Raw genomic sequence first — 23,214 nt, 5'->3', positions numbered from 1 at the left:
GCTTCAAGAACACTGTCCAACCATCTCGTCCTCTGTCGTCCCCTTCTCCTTGTGCCCTCCATCTTTCCCAACATCAGGGTCTTTTCCAGGGAGTCTTCTCTTCTCATGAGGTGGCCAAAGTATTGGAGCCTCAGCTTCACGATCTGTCCTTCCAGTGAGCACTCAGGGCTGATTTCCTTAAGAATGGATACGTTTGATCTTCTTGCAGTCCATGGGACTCTCAAGAGTCTCCTCCAGCACCATAATTCAAAAGCATCAATTATTTGGCGATCAGCCTTCTTGATGGTCCAGCTCTCACTTCCATACATCACTACTGGGAAAACCATGGCTTTAACTATACGTACCTTTGTTGGTAAGGTGATGTCTCTGCTTTTTAAGATGCTGTCTAGGTTTGCCATCGCCTTTCTCCCAAGGAGCAGGCGTCTTTTAATTTCGTGACTGCTGTCACCATCTGCACTGATCATGGAGCCCAAGAAAGTAAAATCTCTCACTGCCTCCAGTTCTTCCCCATCTATTTGCCAGGAGGTGATGGGCCCAGTGGCCATGATCTTCGTTTTTTTGATGTTGAGCTTCAGACCATATTTTGCGCTCTCCTCTTTCACCCTCATTAAAAGATTCTTTAATTTCTCCTCACTTTCTGCCATCAAGGTTGTGTCATCTGCATATCTGAGGTTGTTGATATTTCTTCCGGCGATCTTAATTCCGGCTAGGGATTCATCCAGCCCAGCCTTTCGCACGATGAATTCTGCATATAAGTTAAATAAGCAGGGGGACAATATACAGCCTTGCTGTACGCCTTTCCCAATTTTGAACCAGTCAGTTGTTCCATATCCAGTTCTAACTGTAGCTTCTTGTCCCACATAGAGATTTCTCAGGAGACAGATGAGGTGATCAGGCACTCCCATTTCTTTAAGAACTTGCCATAGTTTGCTGTGGTCGACACAGTCAAAGGCTTTTGCATAGTCAATGAAGCAGAAGTAGATGTCTTTCTGGAAGTCTCTAGCTTTCTCCATAATCCAGCGCATGTTTGCAATTTGGTCTCTGGTTCCTCTGCCTCTTCTAAATCCAGCTTGCACTTCTGGGAGTTCTCGGTCCACATACTGCTTAAGCCTGCCTTGTAGAATTTTAAGCATAACCTTGCTAGCGTGTGAAATGAGTGCAATTGTGCGGTAGTTGGAGCATTCTTTGGCACTTCCCTTCTTTGGGATTGGGATGTAGACTGATCTTCTCCAATCCTCTGGCCACTGCTGAGTTTTCCAAATTTGCTGGCATATCAGGTGAAAGGCATGCTGGTTTGAAAGGGATGATTTCCACATCACAGACTCCTCACTGCAGAAGTATAGGATATTCTATACTCTATATTGAGTGTTGACTCAATACACTCAACACTCAGTATAGAGTATAGAATAGCCTATACTTCTGCAGTGAGGAGTCTGTGGTGTGGAAATCCTCCCTTTCAAACCAGCATGCCTTTCACCTGATATTTTTACACAATGTATTTAGCAAGGGCTGGGGCACCTGCCTCTGATCACCAGGAAATCCTTCCTGGCCACTCCTCTTGGGTTTTGCCAAATGTCCCCCCTTAAAATGTTCTATGCAAAATTGGAAACTTTGTCCCTCAAATCTCTTCGTTATTTTAAGCCTTTGCTGATAATATTGTGAGGATAATCTTTCCTTCTGGAGGGGCCTCATTTTCTTGATATATTTCCAGGACAGAATAATTCTCTGGAGCCCTGGACCACAAGAAGGACCAACCTTGCTAGGGGAGTTTTGAGGAGATGCAAAAAAAGGGAGTCACCCTCGTGCTTAAGATCTTCTGATGCGACCCTACTCCAGACCCCACCTTCTGTATCCAGGGCAGCTGTCTACCAGCTCCATCTGGTACGCAGACTGATACCCCACCTGACTATCTTGCCAGAGTGGTGCATGCTCTAGTTATCTCCCACTTGGACTACTGCAATGCACTATTGCAATGCACTGCAATGTGGGGCTACCTTTGAAGGTGACCCAGAAACTACAACTAATCCAGAATGCGGCAGGGAGAGTGGTGACTGGGAGCGGCCGCTGAGACCATATAACACCGGTCCTGAAAGACCTACATTGGCTCCCAGTACATTTCCGAGCACAATTCAAAGTGTTGGTGCTGACCTTGAAAGCCCTAAACGGCCTCAGTCCAGTATACCTGAAGGAGCGTCTCCACCCCCATTGTTCTGCCCAGACACTGAGGTCCAGCGCCGACGGCCTTCTGGCGGTTCCCTCACTGTGAGAAGCAAAGCTACAGGGAACCAGGCAGAGGGTCTTCTCGGTGGTGGCACCCGCCCTGTGGAACGCCCTCCCATCAGATGTCAAAGAGATAAACAATTACCTGACATTTAGAAGACATCTGAAGGCAGCCTTATTTAGGGACGTTTTTAATATGTGACATTTTAATGTATTTTTAATCTTTGTTGGAAGCCGCCCAGAGTGGCTGGGGAGACCCAGCCAGATGGGCTGGGTACAAATAAATAATAATAATAATAATAATAATAATAATAATAAGTGTGAAGTGAGCTTGCCCTGTCTCTTGCTCACCTTAGGCTTGGCTCTTGGCTTTAGCTGCTCCAACTTCTTTGCAGCAGCTTCAATTGATGCAGCAGCTCCCAGCAACTCTGTCTCGGCAATGACTGTGGGGTCCTCTGGATCCACCCATTCGGTGCCTGCATGGAGTTTTTTTAAAAGAGAAGAACCATCACACCAGTTGCTGTAGCAGCTGAAGCTGGAACAGACCATGGCTCCTGCCACCATGCCCCAAACATGATGTCAGAAGTAAAAAGGAAAAGGTGGAGTCAGGAGGGACATCTCCACCCCCTCCAACCCAACCCCCCTCTAGCTTATTAGGGGTTTGGATTGCACTGTAAGTATCTATGCTGTGTGTCTCCTGGTTAAAGAAATATTAGTTGATTAATTGTATGAGGCTGAGTTGAATTGTATGCAAACTTTTTATCACCTTTATGCATTTTCAGTACTAAATATAGCCGAATCACATAAACTTGATTAATTAAAAAGAATAATTTTGAAGCAGACACACACATTTGTTGCTTTTAGATGATGCATTTGGTTGTCCTGGCAAGTGCCATCTACACCCCTCCTGCTGTGTGTGTGTGTGTGTGTGTGATAGAGATAGACGGATAGCGAGAGAAAGAGTTCTTCTAAAATGCTGCTCATAGTTGCCACATTTTATACTTCTGTTAATTGAAAAAAAACCACCCTCAGCCTATCAGAGCAGCCTATCAAAAGTCATTAATCTAAGAGACTAAGCCTTGCAGCCATACTTCTTATTAACCCCTGTGCTTATAAGGCCCAGTGAAATGAATGTGGCTGACAGTAGATTCCTATCTCTGAGCCCAGAAGGTGAGATCATTTGCATGTTATGACAGCAGAGCAGCCAAACTCACCTTTCATTGCTTCGGCTGACTGTATGAGCTCTGTGACAGCACTAGCAACCCTCTTTGACAAGGCAGCCAACTGATGCTTCAGTTCTGGGGTGGGCTTCTGGAGAATCTGGAGGTGCAAATTAGAGTGGAGACTAACATTTTAGTCCTGTGCCAGAAGTCTGTAGATGTTCAATCTTTGTTTGCTAGCCAAACAGCAGCTGCTTAGGCACCATCGCTCTTCCTTTTGCAAAACAAGTCCTCCTTCCTGGGTACTTGAGCCCAGCCAATCAGGGTCCATAGAAGCATTGCTACTTCAGTGTCAATACAGAGTGAGGGCAACCCTTCCTGGAACAGTTCCTAATTATTTCAAATGGAGCTTCTATCAAAGAAGATCCACTTAGTTGTGTTTTCCTCTAAAATAAAAAAGCTCCATATGTTTTAACCTCTCCTCATAAGGAAGGGGGTCCAACCTCCTCTTGATACAACAGCAAGTAAGGTTGTTGAGAGTGAATGAGTAGACCCACAACCTGGGGATCCTGGTATTCTGGGCAAAGGCTTGCCCAGCCCTCACCTCCTAAACTGGCAAAGGAACTCACTGCTAGTTTGGAATGTAAGATGCTTCTCTCACCCTATAATTAACCGGGCCTTAGGTATAATTCAATGGCATAACTCTAAGCCACGATTCGTTCTAACCAGAGTTTTGTCAACAAACCATAAATTATGTCAGAGATAAGCAAACAACCTGGGCTTCGTTTCTCCAAAGCTTAGTTCATTTCCAAACTGTTCTTGCCTTGTGCCTCTGTAGCCTCGTGAGAGTCTGGGGTGGGGTGGTGAAACAAGCCATGGCTAAGCTGGGTCTGGACATAATGTCAAGCCATTGTTAAAGTGAGATATGGTTTGTAGGTCATTACAATTTGATGCCAGAAAACGAACCATGGTTAGTCTAGTGTACTGAGTTGGGATATTCAAAGAAAACCACACTTTGGTGAAACCAACCAAGTTATATGCGAACTGAGCAACAGCAATCTCATAAAATGCATTCGTATCCTTAAGGTCCAAATCAGTTTTTGGTTATGTCCCAGTGCTGAGGCAGAAAGGGAAATTATTGAAGGCTGGCTTTAAAAATATCTAGCAAATCCCTTTTGAGCAATCAAGCTCCTGAATATAAATGATTCTGCTAAGTAGGTTCCTGTAATGATATTTAAAAGGTTTCATTCTTCTCACACTGTTTGCCTTGTTAGCGACAGGTGATAACACAACTGTGCCTTTTGTTTCTGCTTTATCTCTATTCCAACACATGCCCATTAATTCAATTTAACAAGAAGCTTTACAATACATGTAAAGCAAAATACAAAATACATGGTCCGCCTGTGCTCATCATTGTGTGGGCAATGTAGACGTTTCTATTCAGACGGCTTAATGGCCAAGAGGGAGCTTCTGGCAATTCACTGGCGTGATTGGACTCACAAATTACTTAGATGCAGCTTTTTGGAACCCACACCCTGTATTGCTCAGAGTTAGAATGTCAATGGAAGACCACAATGTTCAGGGAGGGGGAATGGCTGAGGTGACCTTACTAAGAGATAAGCCAATGTGATCACTTCGGTTGGGAGATTCTGGGCGCCACTGGGAATGGCAGTGTGGGAGTCAGGCACAGCCAACTCATCAAGTCTATCAGGGCCAGCCCAATACATTTTGCCACTTGGGGCAAACCAGAAAATTGTGCCTCCTCTGCTGCCCCTGCCTGCTCCTCCTCTGCCACTGCCTGAGGCTACTGGAGGTTGCTTGGGGAAGCCGTGGAGTGAAGGCAGCGGGGGATAAAAAATGAGGCTGAGGAGCAGCAGACGGTGGTGGCAGCAGGGTCCTGCTCTTCCCAGGCAGTGCGTGGGCAACAAATGCAGGAGGCGGTGAATGGTCCACTCTTGTGCTTCCCGGATCTGCCACCCCTCCCAGCTGCCCCCAGTCTGCCTCAGGTGACTGCCTCACTGAGCCTAATGTGTGGGCCAGTCCTGAAACTAAACCATCTGCTGCTGAACAATGCCTGGGTTTGTTTTAACAAGGTTTCTTGCACCCATACTAGCTGTTACATGGTGCTACTGTTTGAGGTTTCTTCCCCACGCACCAAAAATAACTTTGGGCAGCCGTGGATCATAGAAATGTAGAAATTGCCCTTATTCTGAGTCAGATCACTGATGTCTAGAACTGCATTTTACCAGCTTGGACTGGTGTTGCCAACTGCAGCCTTATCTGGAGAGGTAATCCATTCTCATCACATTCAGTCTTGACTACTGTAGTGCACTCAACTACTTAGAGACAGTCTAGACATCTTACCAGGTGCAAAATGCAGCCCTTCAAGTCCTGGTAGAGAAAATGTAGTGGGCTGTGTGACACCATTATCACATCAGCTGCATTGGTGGCCACATTTAAAGTGCTGGTTTTAACCTTTAAATCCTTTGGGTTATTTGAAGGACTACCTGCAATCCTATCAAACTGCCTGAATGTTAAGACGAATGAAGGCCCTCCCTGGCTGCCACCCAGCTAGGTCAGTAAGGAACAGGGAGTAAGAGAGGCAGTAAGGATGGCCCTACGACTCTGGAACGCACTGATAGCTGACCTCAGAAAAGCTACCACTCTCCAGGCTTTTAGAAACCACCCGAAGACCTCTACCGTTTGAGGTGTCCTTTGTAAGAGTGCTCTTGGGAGTGACTTCTGGCTGATGGCCTTGTTAAAATTTGCTGTAATTTGGTGCTGCTTGTTTTCATATTGTGGCCATTTCTTCTGGAAGCTTTTGAAACTTATCTGTTTTATTACTGTTTCAATTTGCATTTCAAAATTCACCTTGAGTGAATTTTATTCAGGAAGACAGCAAACAAATATTTCAAAGTTAATTAATACATCAAATTTATAAATAAACAACAAATTTAGAACATTCCCCCCGCTCTGACAGGCAGTGGCTCCCAGCATATGAGACTTTTTCTGTCACCTGATCCATTTTAATTGGAGATGAAGAGGACCTGGAACCTTCTGCATGCAGAGCAGATGTTCTACCACTTGCTCCCCTGCACAATGTACAAAGATGAGGAAGAACACAATCCTTCCAGGGTGGTACCCTCTGACCAAGAGATGCCGGTCCTTTGCCTCTCACAACAACTGAGGAAATCACAATGCTAACCACAGCAGTCATCACAAACTAGCCTCAACATACCTTTGCTGTCCTTTGGCAGAGGTATAGAGGGTTTTTTTCCCCTTGTCCCTTACCATGAGAACATGTTCCAGCAGTTCCAGGTATCCCAGGGTGCACTCTGTTCCGTAGCGGAGAGCTCTTGTCCGGACATCTTCGCTTACGTCGTGGTGGTACGAAGCTTGCTAAGGATGCAAAAGAACATGCTTAGGCAAGAGAAAGGCAGTGATGATGCTATGTTAAAATTCTTCATTTAACAAGACAACACAATTAAAAAGAAAACCTGGTATATGAAAACATAACCACCCTAGCAGCACTTGAAAAGGGAAAGCTCTGGCTATAGTCACCTAGTCTTGGGGTAGACATGCATAAGATTGCACAGTCAATAGACAGGTAGATTAAAAAGAGAACCCCGTTTTTTGAAGCAATGTAAAGGAACGTTGTCAGTGTTCCCAAGGTAGGCACATGCAGAGAGCATCCACTAAAATAATTTAAGAATACTGCTACTAAGTATTTATGTAGCACTTTGGAGTATTCAAAGCACCTTTCACACGTTATCTTGCTGTAATCCAGAGATTTCCAAACTTTTCATGTTGGTGACACACTTTTCAGACATGCACCATTTCACAACGCAGTAATTCAGTTTTACTAGCAAACCCGGGGTTAAACTAACCCCTTTCCAGCCCCAGGAGGAGCGCGGGGAGCATTCGTGTGACACAGCTACACACTGCAGCCGACACACTAACGTGTCACAACACTGTGGAAAGCTTTGTTGCAATCCTTAAATATAATCCTGTAACAAAGTGTTAGCATTATAATTCCCTGGTTGCAATATTAAATTTAAGATTAAAAATTAAAATCTAAATTAAAATAATGTTATATCTCTATCTATCTCTCTATCTCTCTCACCAATGACCTCATTTCAACTTTCAGTCTTAAAAGCAGTAAAAAAACAACCAAAATGGGTCAACAAACAACAAAAACTTATTTTCACTTATTTAAAGGTTATTTAAATACAAATCTGTTTTGCAAGAACAACATCCTTTCATTCAGGTATTTTCCAGAAAGATAAACCCAAGCAACCCAGACCAACATACCAATACCATGATTTTTTGGGGGAGAGGTGTTCAAAGAGAAGAGCAAAGCTCCCACCCAGCTCAGCGATGCGTCTGTACCTTGCAAGCTGTCAGCATGTCAGCTACAGCTTTGCGGCTCAGGTTGGCTGTGGCAATCACGTCCTCCTGTCGGCATGAGTTCCCAGCTGCTACGGCTTTGGCTGTCGCCATGGTGATGCCTTTTGTCATCCGGATCGATTCTTCAGGTGATGAGTTCTTTTCAGGAATATCTTTTGACTGAAACACCTACAAGCAAGCCCCCAGCCCCAAACACGTTTGGTTTGGAAGGGTTAAACTCTGGCATGGAAACAGCCTCCAAAATGTCAAAAAGCAAGGCATTTAAGTGGAAAACAGCTGGTCCCCCCCCCAACCTCAAACAAAATCATCTCCCAGCGAAGAGGTTTATGTTCCTGATATTCTTTGGACAAAACCACACATGCCTCCATTTGGACACAGGAACCAGCCACTTCCATCATTACCAGTCTATTTCACCCTTCTCTTTGCTCCCACTTAAATCTGGTTCCCAGAAGCGGGTCTTCTCTTCCTCCAATGTTAGAGGGCCTACACTACATCCATTCAGCAGTATACCTGACTTACACCCCAACATGATAGCATATAAGGTACCAAGATTGGAATCTCATGTACAGCGGCTGAAGAAAGCCACTCCTAAATCAGAGTAATATTAGACATGGACCAATGACAGCCTACTATGTCTACTTGCCACCCACAGGATGATGGCTCCAGTTCTATGGACAGAAGGAAGCCAGTCTGCACACTGTAGCAACCAGATTTACAGTATTTCTTTAATGAAATGCTAATGCCTCCCTCCACCCCAACAACTTTGCATAATGATTTATATCAGGAATGGGAAATCTGTGGCACTCCAGATGCTGAGGGACTACAGCTCTCATAATCCCTGACCACTGACAATGCTGGCTAGAGTTGACTTGCTCACAGACTTCATTTAAAAATAAAAATAAAATCACAGCCTCTGAAGCAGCCTTTGCTGAGTAGGTGCCTTTTCAATTAGAATTGAGAATGGCCATACAAACATATTTAGTTACAATAAAACAGCAATTAAGTACAGCAAAAAACACGCAGACATAACTATTTTACAGCATAATCCTATGCATGTCTGCTCAGAAGTTAAGTATCAATGAATTAAATGAGACTTACTTCCAATTAACTGCTCTAGGATTGTAGTTTAAACATTTTAACATTGTGCTGAACACTGCTTTAATTTGCTGGTTGTTTTTATTACTTAAAAAATGGTTATTGATATGTTAATTTTGTAAATTGCCTGGAACTAAATCTGGTGGTGGGGTGCACATATTTTATAATGTAGACATGCACAGCATTGCACTGCAAATTTTACAAAAACCGAACTGTGCTGTATGAGGACAGAATAGGAGCTGACCTGAAAAATAGCTGCAGTAATCCTCAGTTTATTTATTTTTAATGCATTGGGTCGGGGACCTAGAGTTTGCTTGCTACTTCTAGAGATTTTGCAAGCATCATTATACAAAGCCTTTACCGTGAGTTCTTGCTTGATGTACTCAATCGTAGCCTCAAGCGCTCTTGTCCCTCGCGTAGCTTCATCTTCTACAGCTTTCACAGTCTTCAGTAGTGATGTGACGTTTGTTACCATTACCTGGAAAGTCAGGAGAAGGAAACTGCTCAACTGCCGGCTCTCATCACAGAATGCTCAAGCAGCCATCCTGCCTTTGCCAATTATCCCAACAGTATCAAACTAAGCTTCAATAGACAAGTGGGGAAAACTCAGGAGAAGCAGGCGCAGACCCCAGAACACTCCAAGCAGCCTTTGGAAGGCACAGGCCATAGAATGATTCCTGCCACTCCCCAGAGGAGGAAGAGACGTGGTGGTAATGATAGGTGACTCCCTACTGAGTGTGTGGATGTAATTTCAGAGCCTTTGTCTACTACCTTTGAGAGTTCTTGGAGAACAGGTGAGCTCCTTACCGAGCTCAGATGGCCAGGTGTGGAACTTGCAAATGGAAAGCCAACACACTTCTTACCTTTGCTGCTCCCTTGAGCTGGTACATGGATGGGTCATCTGCAGGCTTGCTGGCGGCTCCTTTGGTTGCGCCTATGAGGTCAGACAAGGCCTTTGCCACATCCTTAATAGCATTGATCAGCACAACCTGGAAGGATGGGAAGAAAAGAAAGTTGAGATACTGTGGCACTTTGCAAGCTTCAGAAGAGGTGAAATGTAAGCGGAGTGTACATCTCAAGATGCACACAAATGAACCTGGAAGTGGTACTTCTGTTGTTGCATTCACACAAGCTTCTCAAGCCTTGGCTTCTGTCTGAATTGCTGGTGACTTCATATCCACACTAGTTATAAAATGGTTTCAGGCTCCTTAAGATGTTGCTTTCCTGCTCAGCAAATGTTTTAATGCCAGATCCATTATGGCTGGAGGTACCAGGTGATCATCTGTATATGCAGGAATTGGAGTGGGTGTGTCCCAATATATGACAGTGGCTTTGAATTCATAGAAAGGGGTTCTACTCACACTAAGCCTCAGGTCTCTTCCCAGGCCATGTCTCCCACTGGCCCTAATTCACACTTTCCTCACTTCTGAAGGGATGAAATTTGTCTTTGAAGTACCATAAAGCCTCTTGCTTGCCTGGACTGATGATGGAAGTGTGTATGTGTGTGTGTCACATCTGACATTTATGTGGCTGGACTGATGTCTACATCAGACCAGGAGAGACCTGGTCTGAACAGAGACATTGGATTCTTATCTCATTATACATGACTAAGCCATTTCTCACCTTCTCACCCCTTGCCTTTTCCTGTAAGACCTATTGCAGTCGTTAAGAGTCGTCAACAGGCTCATCTCAGCCATCTGCCAATCTCCCATTCCCACCACCCTTCTGAGTAATACCCCTCCCCACCTTCTCACTATATAGAAGGATCTGGCAACTTCTGTTTCAGTGTATCTGAAGAAGTGTGCATGCACACGAAAGCTCATACCAAGAACTAACTTAGTTGGTCTTTAAGGTGCTACTGGAAGGAATTTTTTATTTTGACTATGGCAGACCAACACGGCTACCTATCTACATCTGTTGCTTCATCCATTTACACCTTTGGCCCTGCCTGCTACTGGCATGTGGCCCCTCAAGAGGATACTTGGCCCTCATACTAAAGAAAAAAGGTTCCCTTGTCATAAGAACAAAAGAACAGCCTGCTGGATCAGGCCAGTGGCCCATCTAGTCCAGCGCCCTGTTCTCCCAGTGGCCAAGAAGATGCCTGTGGGAAACACACAAGAGGATTCAAGAACAAGAGCCAGAAACTGGTACTGAGAAGCATTACTGTCTCCAACTATGGAGGCAAAGCATGGCCATCATGGCTAGGAGCCATCAACAGCTCTCTCCTCCACTGTCCAGGTCGAAGGTAACACACACACACACACACACACACACACACCTTGAATCAAAAACAGAGCATCTCAGGAAGCTGAAAACTGCCAGCGCTGGACCCTCTCACCTGTGTTTCTGGGTCACCTGATCCCAGGCTGGCGGCTCCCAGTTTCACAACCTCGGCCAGTTGAGTGATGGTGCTTGCGGATGACTGTGCTGCTTGAGCAAGCTTCTCCTGGCTTGAGGCAGCCCCAGATACCAACAGCTTTGTGTCTTCAACCAGAGCTTTTGCTGTCTTCAGAATATTTTCCCTGGAAAAAGACAAGAGGGAGGTTAGGTAGGAGAAGACTCAATTGGTACTCATCTGCACTGTTGCAGAGGACCTGCAAGAGCTTTTAAGATAACCCTTCCAAGCAAAAAGTTGCAAAGTGAAAGTTTGAGCAGATGGATTTGCTTTCTGAGCTTTGTATAGAAGTTGCAATGACTTCTCCTTTGGGAGGAGACCATTTAAGTGCATGGAATGTGGGAAAAGCTTTGGCTGTGCCAAACCTGGAATGTGCTGTATGTAAAAAGTGTGGAGAACCTTTGGCTCATCAGCTGCTGCTGAACTACAGCTCCCATCATCCTCCCCGACCTTTTGGGCATGCAGGTGTTGACAGGAGCAGAGTCCCAACAACATCTGGAGGTGTGCCCCACCATTCTTCTTTGTTGACTAAATAATCTGGTATGAGACACTCTAACATGGACCAAGGAAATATCTGTATTGCTTCACATCTGCACCATCCATTTAAAGCCCTCTTATACTACTTCAACAGTCATGGCTCCCCCTCAAGTTCCTGGGAACACTTGTCTCTTAGGGGTCCTGGTCTCCTAACAAATCTCAGCAATCTTACCAAATTACAGTTCCCAGGATTCTTTCTGGGAAGCCACAGCTGTTAAAATGGCATAAGAAGGCTTTAAGTGGACTGTGTGGATGGTCATTCGATACATACCATATGTTTTGTAAGGAAACAAAACAATGGAGCCAGATGTTATAAAGGAACTGGGATCCAGGGGAAGTTTCTGCCGTTTCCCCCTGTGGCCCATCTCATGCTGCTCTGGAGGGCTCTCTAACCCCCTGGAGCAGGTTTACGAGGAGCAAAAGGGCTGGAGGGTGAAGGGGTGATCAGTGAAATGTGTGGCCTTCCACACTGACTAGTAGGAGTGTTCCGTTACCTCAGAGGATGCTCCTGGCCAGCCAAGTCTTAGGATGTGATTGAAATGTCTATACCTTATGTCATATTTTGTGCAAAAAATCCCTTGGGAAGGAGGCCATTTGCTCTGAAAGGCAGCACTAAAATATTTTAAAGAAAATAAAATGCTGCCCTAGCAGCACCTTAAGTTTGCCAGATGGGTTACTGGTGTTTGACTATTTTTTTACTCCTTAGCCAATTGATCATCAGCCAATAGTTGTTTTACGTGTTGTTTTACACGTAAAATGATAAAGTCCTGCCTGCTGCAATATTCACTAGACTCTACTGTGTCCTTAGCATATTAACTTCATTTGTAGGCTGCCAATAACAAAAAGTTTTTCCTATGCCATTGTGTCCATAACACCCAGTGGAAGGATGCATAGCAACCCCCAAGACTTTGCTCACAAACTTCAAAACACATATTTGCAACTGCAAGCACTAATAGCATGCTCTTAAAATAAGCAAGGTGCTGAGATTCTTAGGAAGCTAAGTCTTATGTCTCTGACAAACTCATGGTTCACAAAATAATAAACTGGTTCTTGAGTGAAATGCTGTAACTTTCAAACAACAGTTTCCAGGATCAATGTAGATTAGCTGGCAGGCGGGTGGGGTGGGGAATTCTGGCCTGCTTTCTGATATGGAAATGGGTGGAACTAGTAACACAACATTAAAAACCATCAGGTCCCGCCATTTCTCAACTCATTGCTGTGAGTGTGCTGCCACCGTCTGGTGAATGTGAAGAGAGGGAGAGATTTCACCTGAACTTTGAAGTTGCAGATGTGGGCAGGAAGCATTTTGACAGCAGTGAGAGCATGACCACCCCTCATCGATTCCAAGAGAAGGGGCTGGCCATTTGCTGAGGTTCCATGGGTGCCTGAGCACGGCCAAAGTAGAAAACCCACCACCAAACATTCATGGAAGACAGGCAGGGAGGCAGGACACTGCTGTGAAGGGCAAAATGGGGTCCTAGCCAATGGACCAGATACTCCAACTAGCAGGACACATCTAAGTTCTGTGAAGAAGAAGACACTGTCCCTGTTATGATATGAGCTCTGAACACCACTGCTTTTCTGGTTTATTGAGTTGTGCAAATCCTGTGAGCAATTTTGCATATAGGGAGCCAAGAAGCAAAATGTAGTGACGCCAGGGACATATACATACTGTTCTCCCCCAAATAGATACAGAACTGCCAAGAGAATAATTCTAAAAGCAGTTCTCTGGAATTATAATGCTCTGTAGGATGAAAATGAGAAGAAACTAAGCAAACTATTTTAAGGGATTTCAGCATGACAACAAGGGCTAGAGGCATGTTTCAAAAGTCAAAACCAAGGTTCCTGACATTTTGAAAATGCTATTACTGTACACAGTGATACCTCTAGTTACGGACTCAATCCGTTCTGGGGTGCCATTCGCACCCCGAAAAGTCCGTAACTAGAGTGCTGCGCACGTGGTGAAAGCCAGAGGTATACACTTCCGGGTTTGCTGTGTTCGCAAGCCGAGAAGACGCAACATGAACCTAACGCAACACGAGGCATGACTGTATTTTGCACTGTGGACCATACACCCCCACATGAGAGCAACAAAATACTAGGCTCACTTCATGGGTCAGGTGGTAATTCAAGTTCTCTTTACAGCCAAGGCACCAGGTGTTCCAAGTAGTATAAAAACTGATAAAATATGTGTATGGGGGGGACGGACCCTAACAGGCAAAAGGAGATTAAAATATCTTCCTCGCTTTACTGGTTAAATATACCTCTAGCATCAGTTTTCTCTAGCCCATATTTATCCTATCCAAAAAACAATGCTGCTGCTATCCAGATCTTGTTTTGTGCCTGGAACAGAATCAGTTTATTATTCTGAAACCAATGGCTTGGAACATGTTTTTCAAAAACAGCAACAAAGCTTATTGAGTCTTTTTGTATTGAAAAGTACAATTTAAGAATGATCCAAAAAGCTGAGGAAGTTTCAGAATACCCCAAATGTCCTTCAGGGCTTTCTGTCGAAAGCTTTCATTAAAGTGGAATTATGCATTGAAGGGAAATAAATAGAGAGAATATTTTAGAACTGCCTTTCCTAATAGATTTTTCAAGCCATTCGCTTATTGGGCTCCTTCCCAAAGAGACTTTTTCATCCCAGACACAGTACGGTTTTGTGTCTTTCAGAATCACTATGGATTTATTATTATTTTTGGAGTAAAAGTAATGGAAAGCAATTTGAAAACCAGAGGCACTTTTTCATCAAGGAACTGCTGTTTGGAGCTTGAAACAGACAATGGTTTATAAGAGCTCTGGGAGAGACTTCATTTCTCTTGGCAAATGCAGATGTTTCATCTGTTCCACTTTAGTTTTAGGTTAGACAGGTTTGGAAGGCTTCTGAATAAAAACCTGTACAACTTATTTGATAAATGGGATAGGCCTAAACAATCCGCACAGAGCCATCCTTGATCATGCTGGCTGGTGCAGATGGGACTTGGGAATCCAACTTCTCAAGAGTCAAAGGCTGGCCACCCTGATATGTACAAAAATCCATGGTAACACATTGGTCTACTCAGAAGAAGGTTCGTTTGCACTTCCATATATGCATTTGTGGCAGGCTGCAGTGCCTGAACCAGATTTCAGATTTGCAGAATACAGATTTGCTGTGGGGGTGGGAGTGGGGCAGCTGAACTGAGAGCTAATGCATGGGGAGGGTGACTGAGCTGAGGTTAAGAGTGGACAGGCCTCACTCTGACCAGGAAGCTTTGAGTTCTTCTACCATTCACTGACTGCATTGTTTTGGTCTAGATGGGATCCCTTTTGAACTCAATTTTTAATTTCATGTCAGAGCACCTTACATCCTCCCTGAAAACTCTTCCAGGGTTCCTGCAGCCTATGGTTCAGTTTTGCCTCTGACAGCCTTGCCCCCTTTGGACATGCCCCTGATCTGAAATCCTGCGGCCACACTGACCTGTGGTCTGCAAATGATTCGTTGTTCTCAGCATTCAGTGTTCCGGCCGTGGCAAACATGATGGTGGTGTCCAGGTCAGCGATGATGCCTGAGACGGCGCTAGCAGCCGTGATGCACGCCTGGGTGCCTTTGTTGCCTGCCTGCAGGGCTGACAGAACTAAGGACACCTGTCAAGAGGAACAAGCAAAATCCTACTCAGAGCAGACCCAGTGAAATTAATGAACACAATTAACCTAGGTCCGTTCACTTCACTTTCACTAGGACATAGCTGGACACAACCCATAATAACAATAAATAAACGACACTATGGTGTAACCCAGCAGGATGTCATGATAGCAAGAGATTTCAACCTGCCCTTAATATTGAGGAGGTTCCCTTCTAGAAGTCTCTGTGGATGCCTTCCAAGTATTTGAGGATGCTTCCAAGCACCCACTATAAAAAGGGGGTCTTGATACCCTGAACCCTGTTTCTGATCAAGGATTGCTACAACCCTGTCTTAGAAGAGGACATTATTCTCAGTGACGCACTGGGGACCAGGAGGTGTCTAAGCTCACACCACTGACGTTGAGGGCACCCACCTTCTCGCTGACCGCCCGAGCACACTCTATCAGCTCCCTCTTGGTGTAGCTATCTGTGGGACATATCTGTAGAGCACCAGCCTTCTGGACCAGGAAGATGCAGCTGTGGCCAAGTTCCTGAACCCGCGTTCTGATCTGGAAGCCTATCTGGATAGCCAAGTGGTTGGTGTGGAGAGGAACAGAGTGGAGGAAAAGGAAAAGAAAGTGTTGCAAGTTATTTGTAAAGGAGGTAAAGGCAGCAGTGTTAGGCAAACCTTAGCACACCACTTTGATGCATTTCCCTATTATGGAACTGTTCCTGGACAGGTTTATAATATGCCCATATGACAAATATTATTTGAGGGACAGGGCCTTCTCAGTGTAACAGGGCCTTCTCACTGGCAGCACCCTTTTTATAGAACTCCCTCCCAGTGCAGATCCAATTGTCTCCCACTTTTAATTGCTTTAGGAGACAGCTGAACACTCAATTATTTTTCCATGCATTCAGTACCTAGCAGGAGTGACCCCATCTCTTTAGCAGTTGCACAGTTCTACGCTGAGGTTAATAATAATAATAATATCCTGCCAGATGAGGAATGGCTAAACGAAGGTATAGGGATGCCATGATGAATTGATAGCAGTCAAAATCAAAGCTGCTGGTCTTCATGGGTCTCTTACTTTCAATTGGTTAATTGCAGGTGCACCAAAAAGTGTGTCTTTCCACAGGTCTGAGAGACTCTGAAGGTTCCTGCTTGCAGAATTGCTATTACTGCTACTTATACCAAGTACTTGAATTACAGGATGGAGGGCAGGTTCAGAGGCCCCCCCCTTTCCACTGACTCCCTCTAGCTACTGCTTGTTAGCAGGCCATGCGGTACTGCACTTTGATTAAAATTAGCACAATTTTGTTTGCTTACAGGCCATTCTCCTTTTCCTACCCGTAAAGCCAGTGCGGTGCAGTGGTTAGAGCAGGCTTCCTCAACCTCGGCCCTCCAGATGTTTTTGGCCTGCAATTCCCATGATCCCTAGCTAGCAGGACCAGTGGTCAGGGATGATAGGAATTGTAGCTTCAAAACAACTGGAGGGCTGAGGTTGAGGAAGCCTTTAGCCATAAATGTCGCTGGGTGGCCTTGGGCAAGCCCCCGCCTCTCAGCCTAGCCCACCTCACAAGGTGGTTGTGGAGATTAAATGAAGAGAACCATGCATGCCACCTTGAGCTCCTTGGAGAAAAAGGAGGCATGTACATGTGACAAAAAACAACAATAAATGAACAGATAATAAATAAATTCAAGCATTGCTTAAATTTATATTCTGCCTTTTTATTGGCTTGCTCAAGACAGCAGGCAAAACCCCAACTTTGTGCAAATCAGTGACACCAAATCAGTATCCCTGTGATGACAACAGAGATAATCAAGAGGCAGAGGATTTTTCTGCACAAGCAGCAAGGTTCCAATATGGGAGGCCCACTAGTTTCTTTGGGGCAGCAATTTAAGAACAGAAAGGGGGGTGGGGGTGGAAGGAGAACTCTGATGTTGCCTGGGCCCTCCCCGCCAAAGTTGGTTCCATCACTGCATGCTTATTAACCCCAAACAAGACCAAGGGCTCAAGACCTCCTCCGGTTCTGCTGTAGCAGCTGCCATCCGTCCCTGGAACGCCAAGTGACCGTAGTCTGTGGTCATTTGTGAAGCGAGTCCTCCCAGCTCCTCTGGATTAGTAACCGCCTTCGTCATCTGAAGGAATGTGAAGAAAGAAGAGGTGAACATGCCTCACTTGTGCTACACTGTGAGAAACAGGATACTGCACTAGATTATCCTTTGGTCTGATCCAGCAGCTGGATCTTCTTGGGTTCCCAAAGGCTTCCGTTGGTCATCACTTAAGGTGCACCTCAATGCATTTTGCTGTCATTAACAGATCTTACCATTTCTTGGGCTGTCACTGCAATGGCTTTGGAGTATTTGACTACGGTGGTCTGATAGTCAACATAAGTTCCATTGGGTTCTGGTGGTGTGCCCTCGTCCAGCTGCAATGGGGGTTGAAGAGGAAGAAGAAAGGTGATCAAAATGGCAGGAAATCTAGACCCTGTTCCCATAAGTGGAAAAGGTCTACTGTAACCAGAAAACCCACACTGACTGGCATAAATTACACAAAATATGAATGGTATCATTAGTGCCTGGGACTGAGGGGTGGGAGTCTGCATCTATCTCCTCTCTCCCCCCAAATCCTTGAATCACAGACAATTATACGGCTACCAAGGAAGGCAATTACAGTGGTACCTCAGGTTACATACGCTTCAGGTTACAGACTCTGCTAACCCAGAAATAGTGCTTCAGGTTAAGAACTTTGCTTCAGGATGAGAACAGAAATCGTGCTCCAGCGGTGTGGCAGCAGCGGGAGGCCCCATTAGCTAAAGTGGTGCTTCAGGTTAAGAACAATTTCAGGTTAAGTACGGACCTCCGGAACGAATTAAGTACTTAACCCGAGGTAGCACTGTATTGATATAATCAACAACAAGTTTTTGATAGCTGCAACCTCAATTGGAGTCTTCCTGGGTGCTTTGGGATAATCACATATTCCAGGGGCCTTGGGAAACAGCAATGAGAAGGGATCCCAGGTGACTCGTACAGACCTTGCTCATGGCTTCAGCTATGGAGTCCACCATGTTGCCCACCATCCCTACTTCGCTGGCAGCTTCATTCAAGGTAACCATGATATCATCCACCGCTTCCTTCATCAGTTGGGCAGCTTCCGTGATGGCATCGTGAGTGTGTGAAGCCTGAAATAAGTTGATGGAGAAAACAGGAAACATTGCATCTCCCTCTTTCTTTGACACAACTGAAACACATCCCAGTGTCCCTTCTGTTGAAAAACACAACTGTCGTGTGATGGCCGGCATGGAGACTTAAAAGGCTTTCCACGTGGGAAGACAGAAAATAGGAGTTGACACCCACAGCTTTGTCCGCTCTGTCCACGTTCATGGCCTACATTACAATACCACTTTAAACAGTCATGGCTTCCCTCAAAGAATTATGGGAGCTGCTGTCTGTTAAGGGTGCCAAGAGTTGTTAGGAGGAGGCTGCTATTCCCCTCACAGAGATACAACCCCCAGAGTTTCCTGCGAAGAGGGACTGACACTTAAACCACTCTGGGAACTGTAGTTCTGTGAGGGGGAATAGGGGGTCATCAAACAACTCACAGCAGCCTCAACAAACTACAGCTTTCTGATTTCTTTGGGCGTAAGCCATGGTTGTTTAAAGTGGTATCATCATGCTTTAAATGTATGGTGTGAATGTGGCCTCTGTGCCCCTCAACATTTGCCTCCTGAGGAGGCCTGCTCAACAGTAGGGCTGGTGCTGAATGACTGAAGGGATGTGAGCCTTGGTGTGTTAAGGAGAAAGGAGCCTAGTTTTAAAAGTAAAAAGGAATTCTTTTAAAAAAGGTTCCATTCCCCTTCCAGTCTCCACTCCCCTGATTTGAGACTTTAAGACTAGACTTCCTACTGACACATTAAGGCAATTACAGTGTTTGCTTCATGATCTCATTGCGGGAGACGACTGTCAGACAGGGGTGATTACTGAAGGCAGGATTTTTTAATTACACACGTTTGTCTAAGGACCATTAAAGAATATCTCCCGAGTCTCTCATCATCCATCACCATTCATGCTTGATTGCTCACAAGGACTGTATTTTTTAGACCCCCAGACATGCAAATCACCTCTCCTTCTCTGAAAGCATCTTCTGACAAAGTAAAAATATCTGAGGGAAAGATGAATGGCTGGTCTACACAGGCAGGAGAAGGAGGTGGTAAAAGTGCTGAAATCCCTGACTGCTCCCCTGTAAGAACAAAGGCTAGCCTGAAACCTGTCTCCCTGACATGCTAGCTTTCCATTTCTGGGAGTTTGTTATATAGGCTAGCTTTCAAAAATGGGATCCCCTCCTCCCTGCCATTATCATGGTCTGGAACGGCACAGTCCATTCTACCTCCTCAAGAGACCATGCTTAGATGCAAACTACAGAACTTATCCTTTAAGAAAAACAACAGCACACTAAACCACAATGCCAATGGGCCTGCAAGCTTCAGTGGCTTAATCAGTGTGATTAACAGGACAACATTTTTGTGTAATTAAAATCTTCCCACCAATTAAAATCAACCAGAAGGGCCATAGCACAGTAGCAGGGCCTTTGCAATGTTGAAGCTTCTGGTTCTCGCGACGGCAGAAGGTCCCAGATTCAGTCCCTGGCAAAGTCTCCAACTAAGACGCGAAGGAATAGACTCTTCTCTGCCAGAAACTTTGGGAAGCTGTTGACTATCAGAGGGGACAATACTGAGGTAGATGGACAAATCCTTCATAAAGGTGGCTTCCTATGTTGCCATTGGGAGAATTTTAAACACACTGTGGTTCCAACCTTGGCTCTCCTTTTCCAGCATCAGCAGGGAGAGATGGCAGAGCTTTTGAGGGGAGCTGAACAGGAAGATGCTTATGGGGCAAGGAGTTCAAAATTAATTGACTGGAAAAGCTGAAACCAGTCTATTTTTACACTCATAGACATTTGTGTAGGAATTCAGAGGGCAGGATTAACTGTTATGCTGAACATGCCACAGCTTAACAGCCCAGGAAACTGGAAGCCCTCCTAGGCAATAATTATTGAGTGCCTCACAGAAAGGAAAGGAGGGCAATCCTGAGCTGTCTGGTGGTTCCTTCTGAATGCTGGAATGTGGTGGCTTTGCCACTGATCCCATGACATGGCCTCAGCCAAACAGGAACAGTCTAATGGCTTGAAATGTGGTGCAAGAGTCTTATCCATATTGCCTAGTTCAGGCAGAACTCTTCTCTGCTTATACTCACAAGTTTCTCTTTTTTTAAACAAAGGTATGCAAGCTTAAAACCCTTAAAATCCACCATCCAAATCTGATAAAATGATGACTCTTTAGACTGGAAAGACCCAGGTTAAAATTCTGCTGCAAAGCTGACTGTTTACTTACTCAATTGGATTTGGGAAACTTGTATGACCATCAGTTGCTGTGATCCATCAAATCAGATCACCACCACCACATAATTTACCGGTGCCAAATTAGTCTACAGAGTAGTCAATGTGCTTCCCTTCCAACATAATAAGACACGGAGCTGCCTTATACAGAGTCCATCTAGCTCAGCAATGGCTATAATGTCTGGCAGTGGCTCTCTAAGTCTTTCACAGACCTACTGGAGGTAGCAGGGATTCCACCTGGGACCATCTACGTGTAAATATGTGCTCCATCACTGAGCTATGGACCTTCCCCTTCTATCATATGCCTGATCACTGGCCATCCTGGCTGGGGCTGATGGGAGTTGGAGTCCTTCGACAATTGGAAGGTAACACATTTGCTATCCCTGAGAGAAAAAGGGAATACTTCTGTGGCTTGATGAACAGTGCAATAGGGAACAAGCAGGACCCTCTCTTAGGACGTCACCTCTAAATATCAACATTCAAGTAGTCATCCTGAGGGTGGCCTACCTTGGGGTTTCCTCCCCCTTCTTTGGCTGCGTAGAGCATCTGGAGGGCAGATTCCGCCAGAGTCTTGGTCTGGTCCAATAAGGTCATTTGTTGCTGGTGGTTCATCAACTTGGATACCACACCGACAGCAGCAAGAACCAGCGGTTCAAAGTAGCTGGCTACCTGCGTCACCTAAGGGAGGAAAGGAAAGAAGGCAACGGAATTCATTCAGTGTGGCTATGCAAAGACCTCATTTGTTTCATCATGCATTCATTAAAAAAAAAACCCACCATGCATCTGTTTACCATTTGTCATCCATTTAAATGTAATTCATCTTGTTTTTCCAAATTCATATATTTCATTTGCTTATTTAAGCATTTCTGTGCTGCCCAATGAGCCATTTCCTCGGGGTGGTTAGAGTGCTGCTGTTTAGGATTTGGGCAGCTGCCATTTTGTTTTCCCAGAAGGCCTCAGACATTATGTACTTCAAGAGCACCAATAAGCTGCACATTTCTCCGGAAATTTTTACACATCACTTGAGAAGACAGGCGAACTAATGTTAGTGTACTGGAAGAAGCAAAGATCACCAGTGTCAAAGCAATGCTTCTTCAACATCAGCTTCATTGGACTGGTCATGTTGTTCAGATGCCTAACTATCGCCTTCCAAAGCAACTACTCTATTCCCAACTTAAGGATGGAAAGCGAAATACCGATGGACAACAAAAGAGATTTAAAGACGCTCTCAAGGCAAATCTAAAAAAATGTAGTATAAGCACTGATAACTGGGAAACACTAGTCTACTCGGAGTTAGATACCACCTGTGTATCATTTTCATAAAATTACATTTTTTCCACCTTTGGCTTTGGCACAGGATCATAAAATAATAAAAATACAGAAGCAAATGACCAAATAATGAATAGAATTAATTGCTCTAAAGTACTTAGTTTTCTGCAGTCAGCAGAACTCCAAAATGGCTGCCTGGTTAATTGTGCCTCACAGGCCCTCTGCTGCCCTCAGTGAATCCCAGAGATGCCTCCCAAGTCCTCCTCAGTGGATCCCACATGGCTGCCTCCTCAAGTCAGCGTTCTTTTCACGAATCTGCCTCAGACCAACAACATCCCTTTCCCCCAGAGTGGCCATTTTGTGGCTTCCTACCTTGTGGCCCAGCTGAGCGGCTTCGCCTCGAGCGGCTGTAGCAATGGGGTCAATCAGATGCCCAATTTCCTGGACGACCGACGTCAGCTGCTCCTGCAAGGCCTGAGAAACAAGCAAAATGGACATGTCGGACCACAGACAGAAATGCAATGACAATGCAGAGGTGCTTGGTGACATGGAAGACACACAGAGGCACTATTTTGAAAAGCACATTTGCTCTCTCTGTGGGGTGAGGGGGAACTGTATTGTTTTATATATATATAAATATTTATTGATGTGGGGTGTGGTGGGCTCTCCTTCCCTGCTGGTTTTTAAACAAAGGTTGGACGGCCATCTGTCAGGGATTCTTTAGCTGTGATTCTTGCATTGCAGGGGGTTGGACTAGATGACCCTTGGAGCTCCCTACTAAACTTCAATTATCTGATGTATTAGCGTGATTTTGATTTTTTGAAGCTGAATAAAAACAGGAAAAATGTATTCATTTTGCCATTTCTGTCCCTCCTATGATCAGCCCATATGCCAGGACAAGTTGTTTGCCCACCCAGTCCAGCGTTATCTTCCTTGGGGGTGAGGAACCTTTGGCCCTCTAGAAGTTGCTGAACCAAAGGAAAGTCTATTGGATTAGGCCCAAAGTGGCCCGTTGAGTTCAGCATCCTGTTTTCACAGGGGCCGACCAGATGCCCAGGGGAAAGCAGCAAGCAGGACCGCAGCACAAGCATCAGTCTCCCCTCCTGGGGTTTCCAGCAACTGGTATCCAGA

At 45.1% G+C, this 23,214-nt stretch overlaps 1 protein-coding gene across 5 annotated transcripts in view; it reads right to left on the bottom strand.

Moving 5' to 3' along the window:
* TLN2 (talin 2) overlaps positions 1 to 23,214 on the bottom strand; it is a 187,777-nt gene that overhangs the window by 11,836 nt on the left and 152,727 nt on the right. For all 5 annotated transcript variants that reach the window (XM_082197996.1, XM_082197998.1, XM_082197994.1 and 2 more), the window contains exons 39-52: positions 22,456 to 22,557; positions 21,322 to 21,492; positions 18,455 to 18,601; positions 17,747 to 17,848; positions 17,439 to 17,558; positions 15,850 to 15,996; positions 15,272 to 15,438; positions 11,221 to 11,404; positions 9,746 to 9,871; positions 9,244 to 9,360; positions 7,770 to 7,955; positions 6,672 to 6,779; positions 3,435 to 3,540; positions 2,572 to 2,696 (exon numbers count right to left, since the gene is read on the bottom strand). In XM_082197996.1, coding sequence (XP_082054122.1) covers positions 2,572 to 2,696; positions 3,435 to 3,540; positions 6,672 to 6,779; positions 7,770 to 7,955; positions 9,244 to 9,360; positions 9,746 to 9,871; positions 11,221 to 11,404; positions 15,272 to 15,438; positions 15,850 to 15,996; positions 17,439 to 17,558; positions 17,747 to 17,848; positions 18,455 to 18,601; positions 21,322 to 21,492; positions 22,456 to 22,557 — 1,908 coding nt within the window. The remainder of the gene's footprint in view (positions 1 to 2,571; positions 2,697 to 3,434; positions 3,541 to 6,671; positions 6,780 to 7,769; positions 7,956 to 9,243; positions 9,361 to 9,745; positions 9,872 to 11,220; positions 11,405 to 15,271; positions 15,439 to 15,849; positions 15,997 to 17,438; positions 17,559 to 17,746; positions 17,849 to 18,454; positions 18,602 to 21,321; positions 21,493 to 22,455; positions 22,558 to 23,214) is intronic.

This window comes from Podarcis vaucheri (assembly GCF_965113315.1).
Source record: "Podarcis vaucheri genome assembly, chromosome: 14".
NCBI lineage: Eukaryota > Metazoa > Chordata > Lepidosauria > Squamata > Lacertidae > Podarcis > Podarcis vaucheri.
This window is presented reverse-complemented; position numbering and strand designations above follow the sequence as displayed.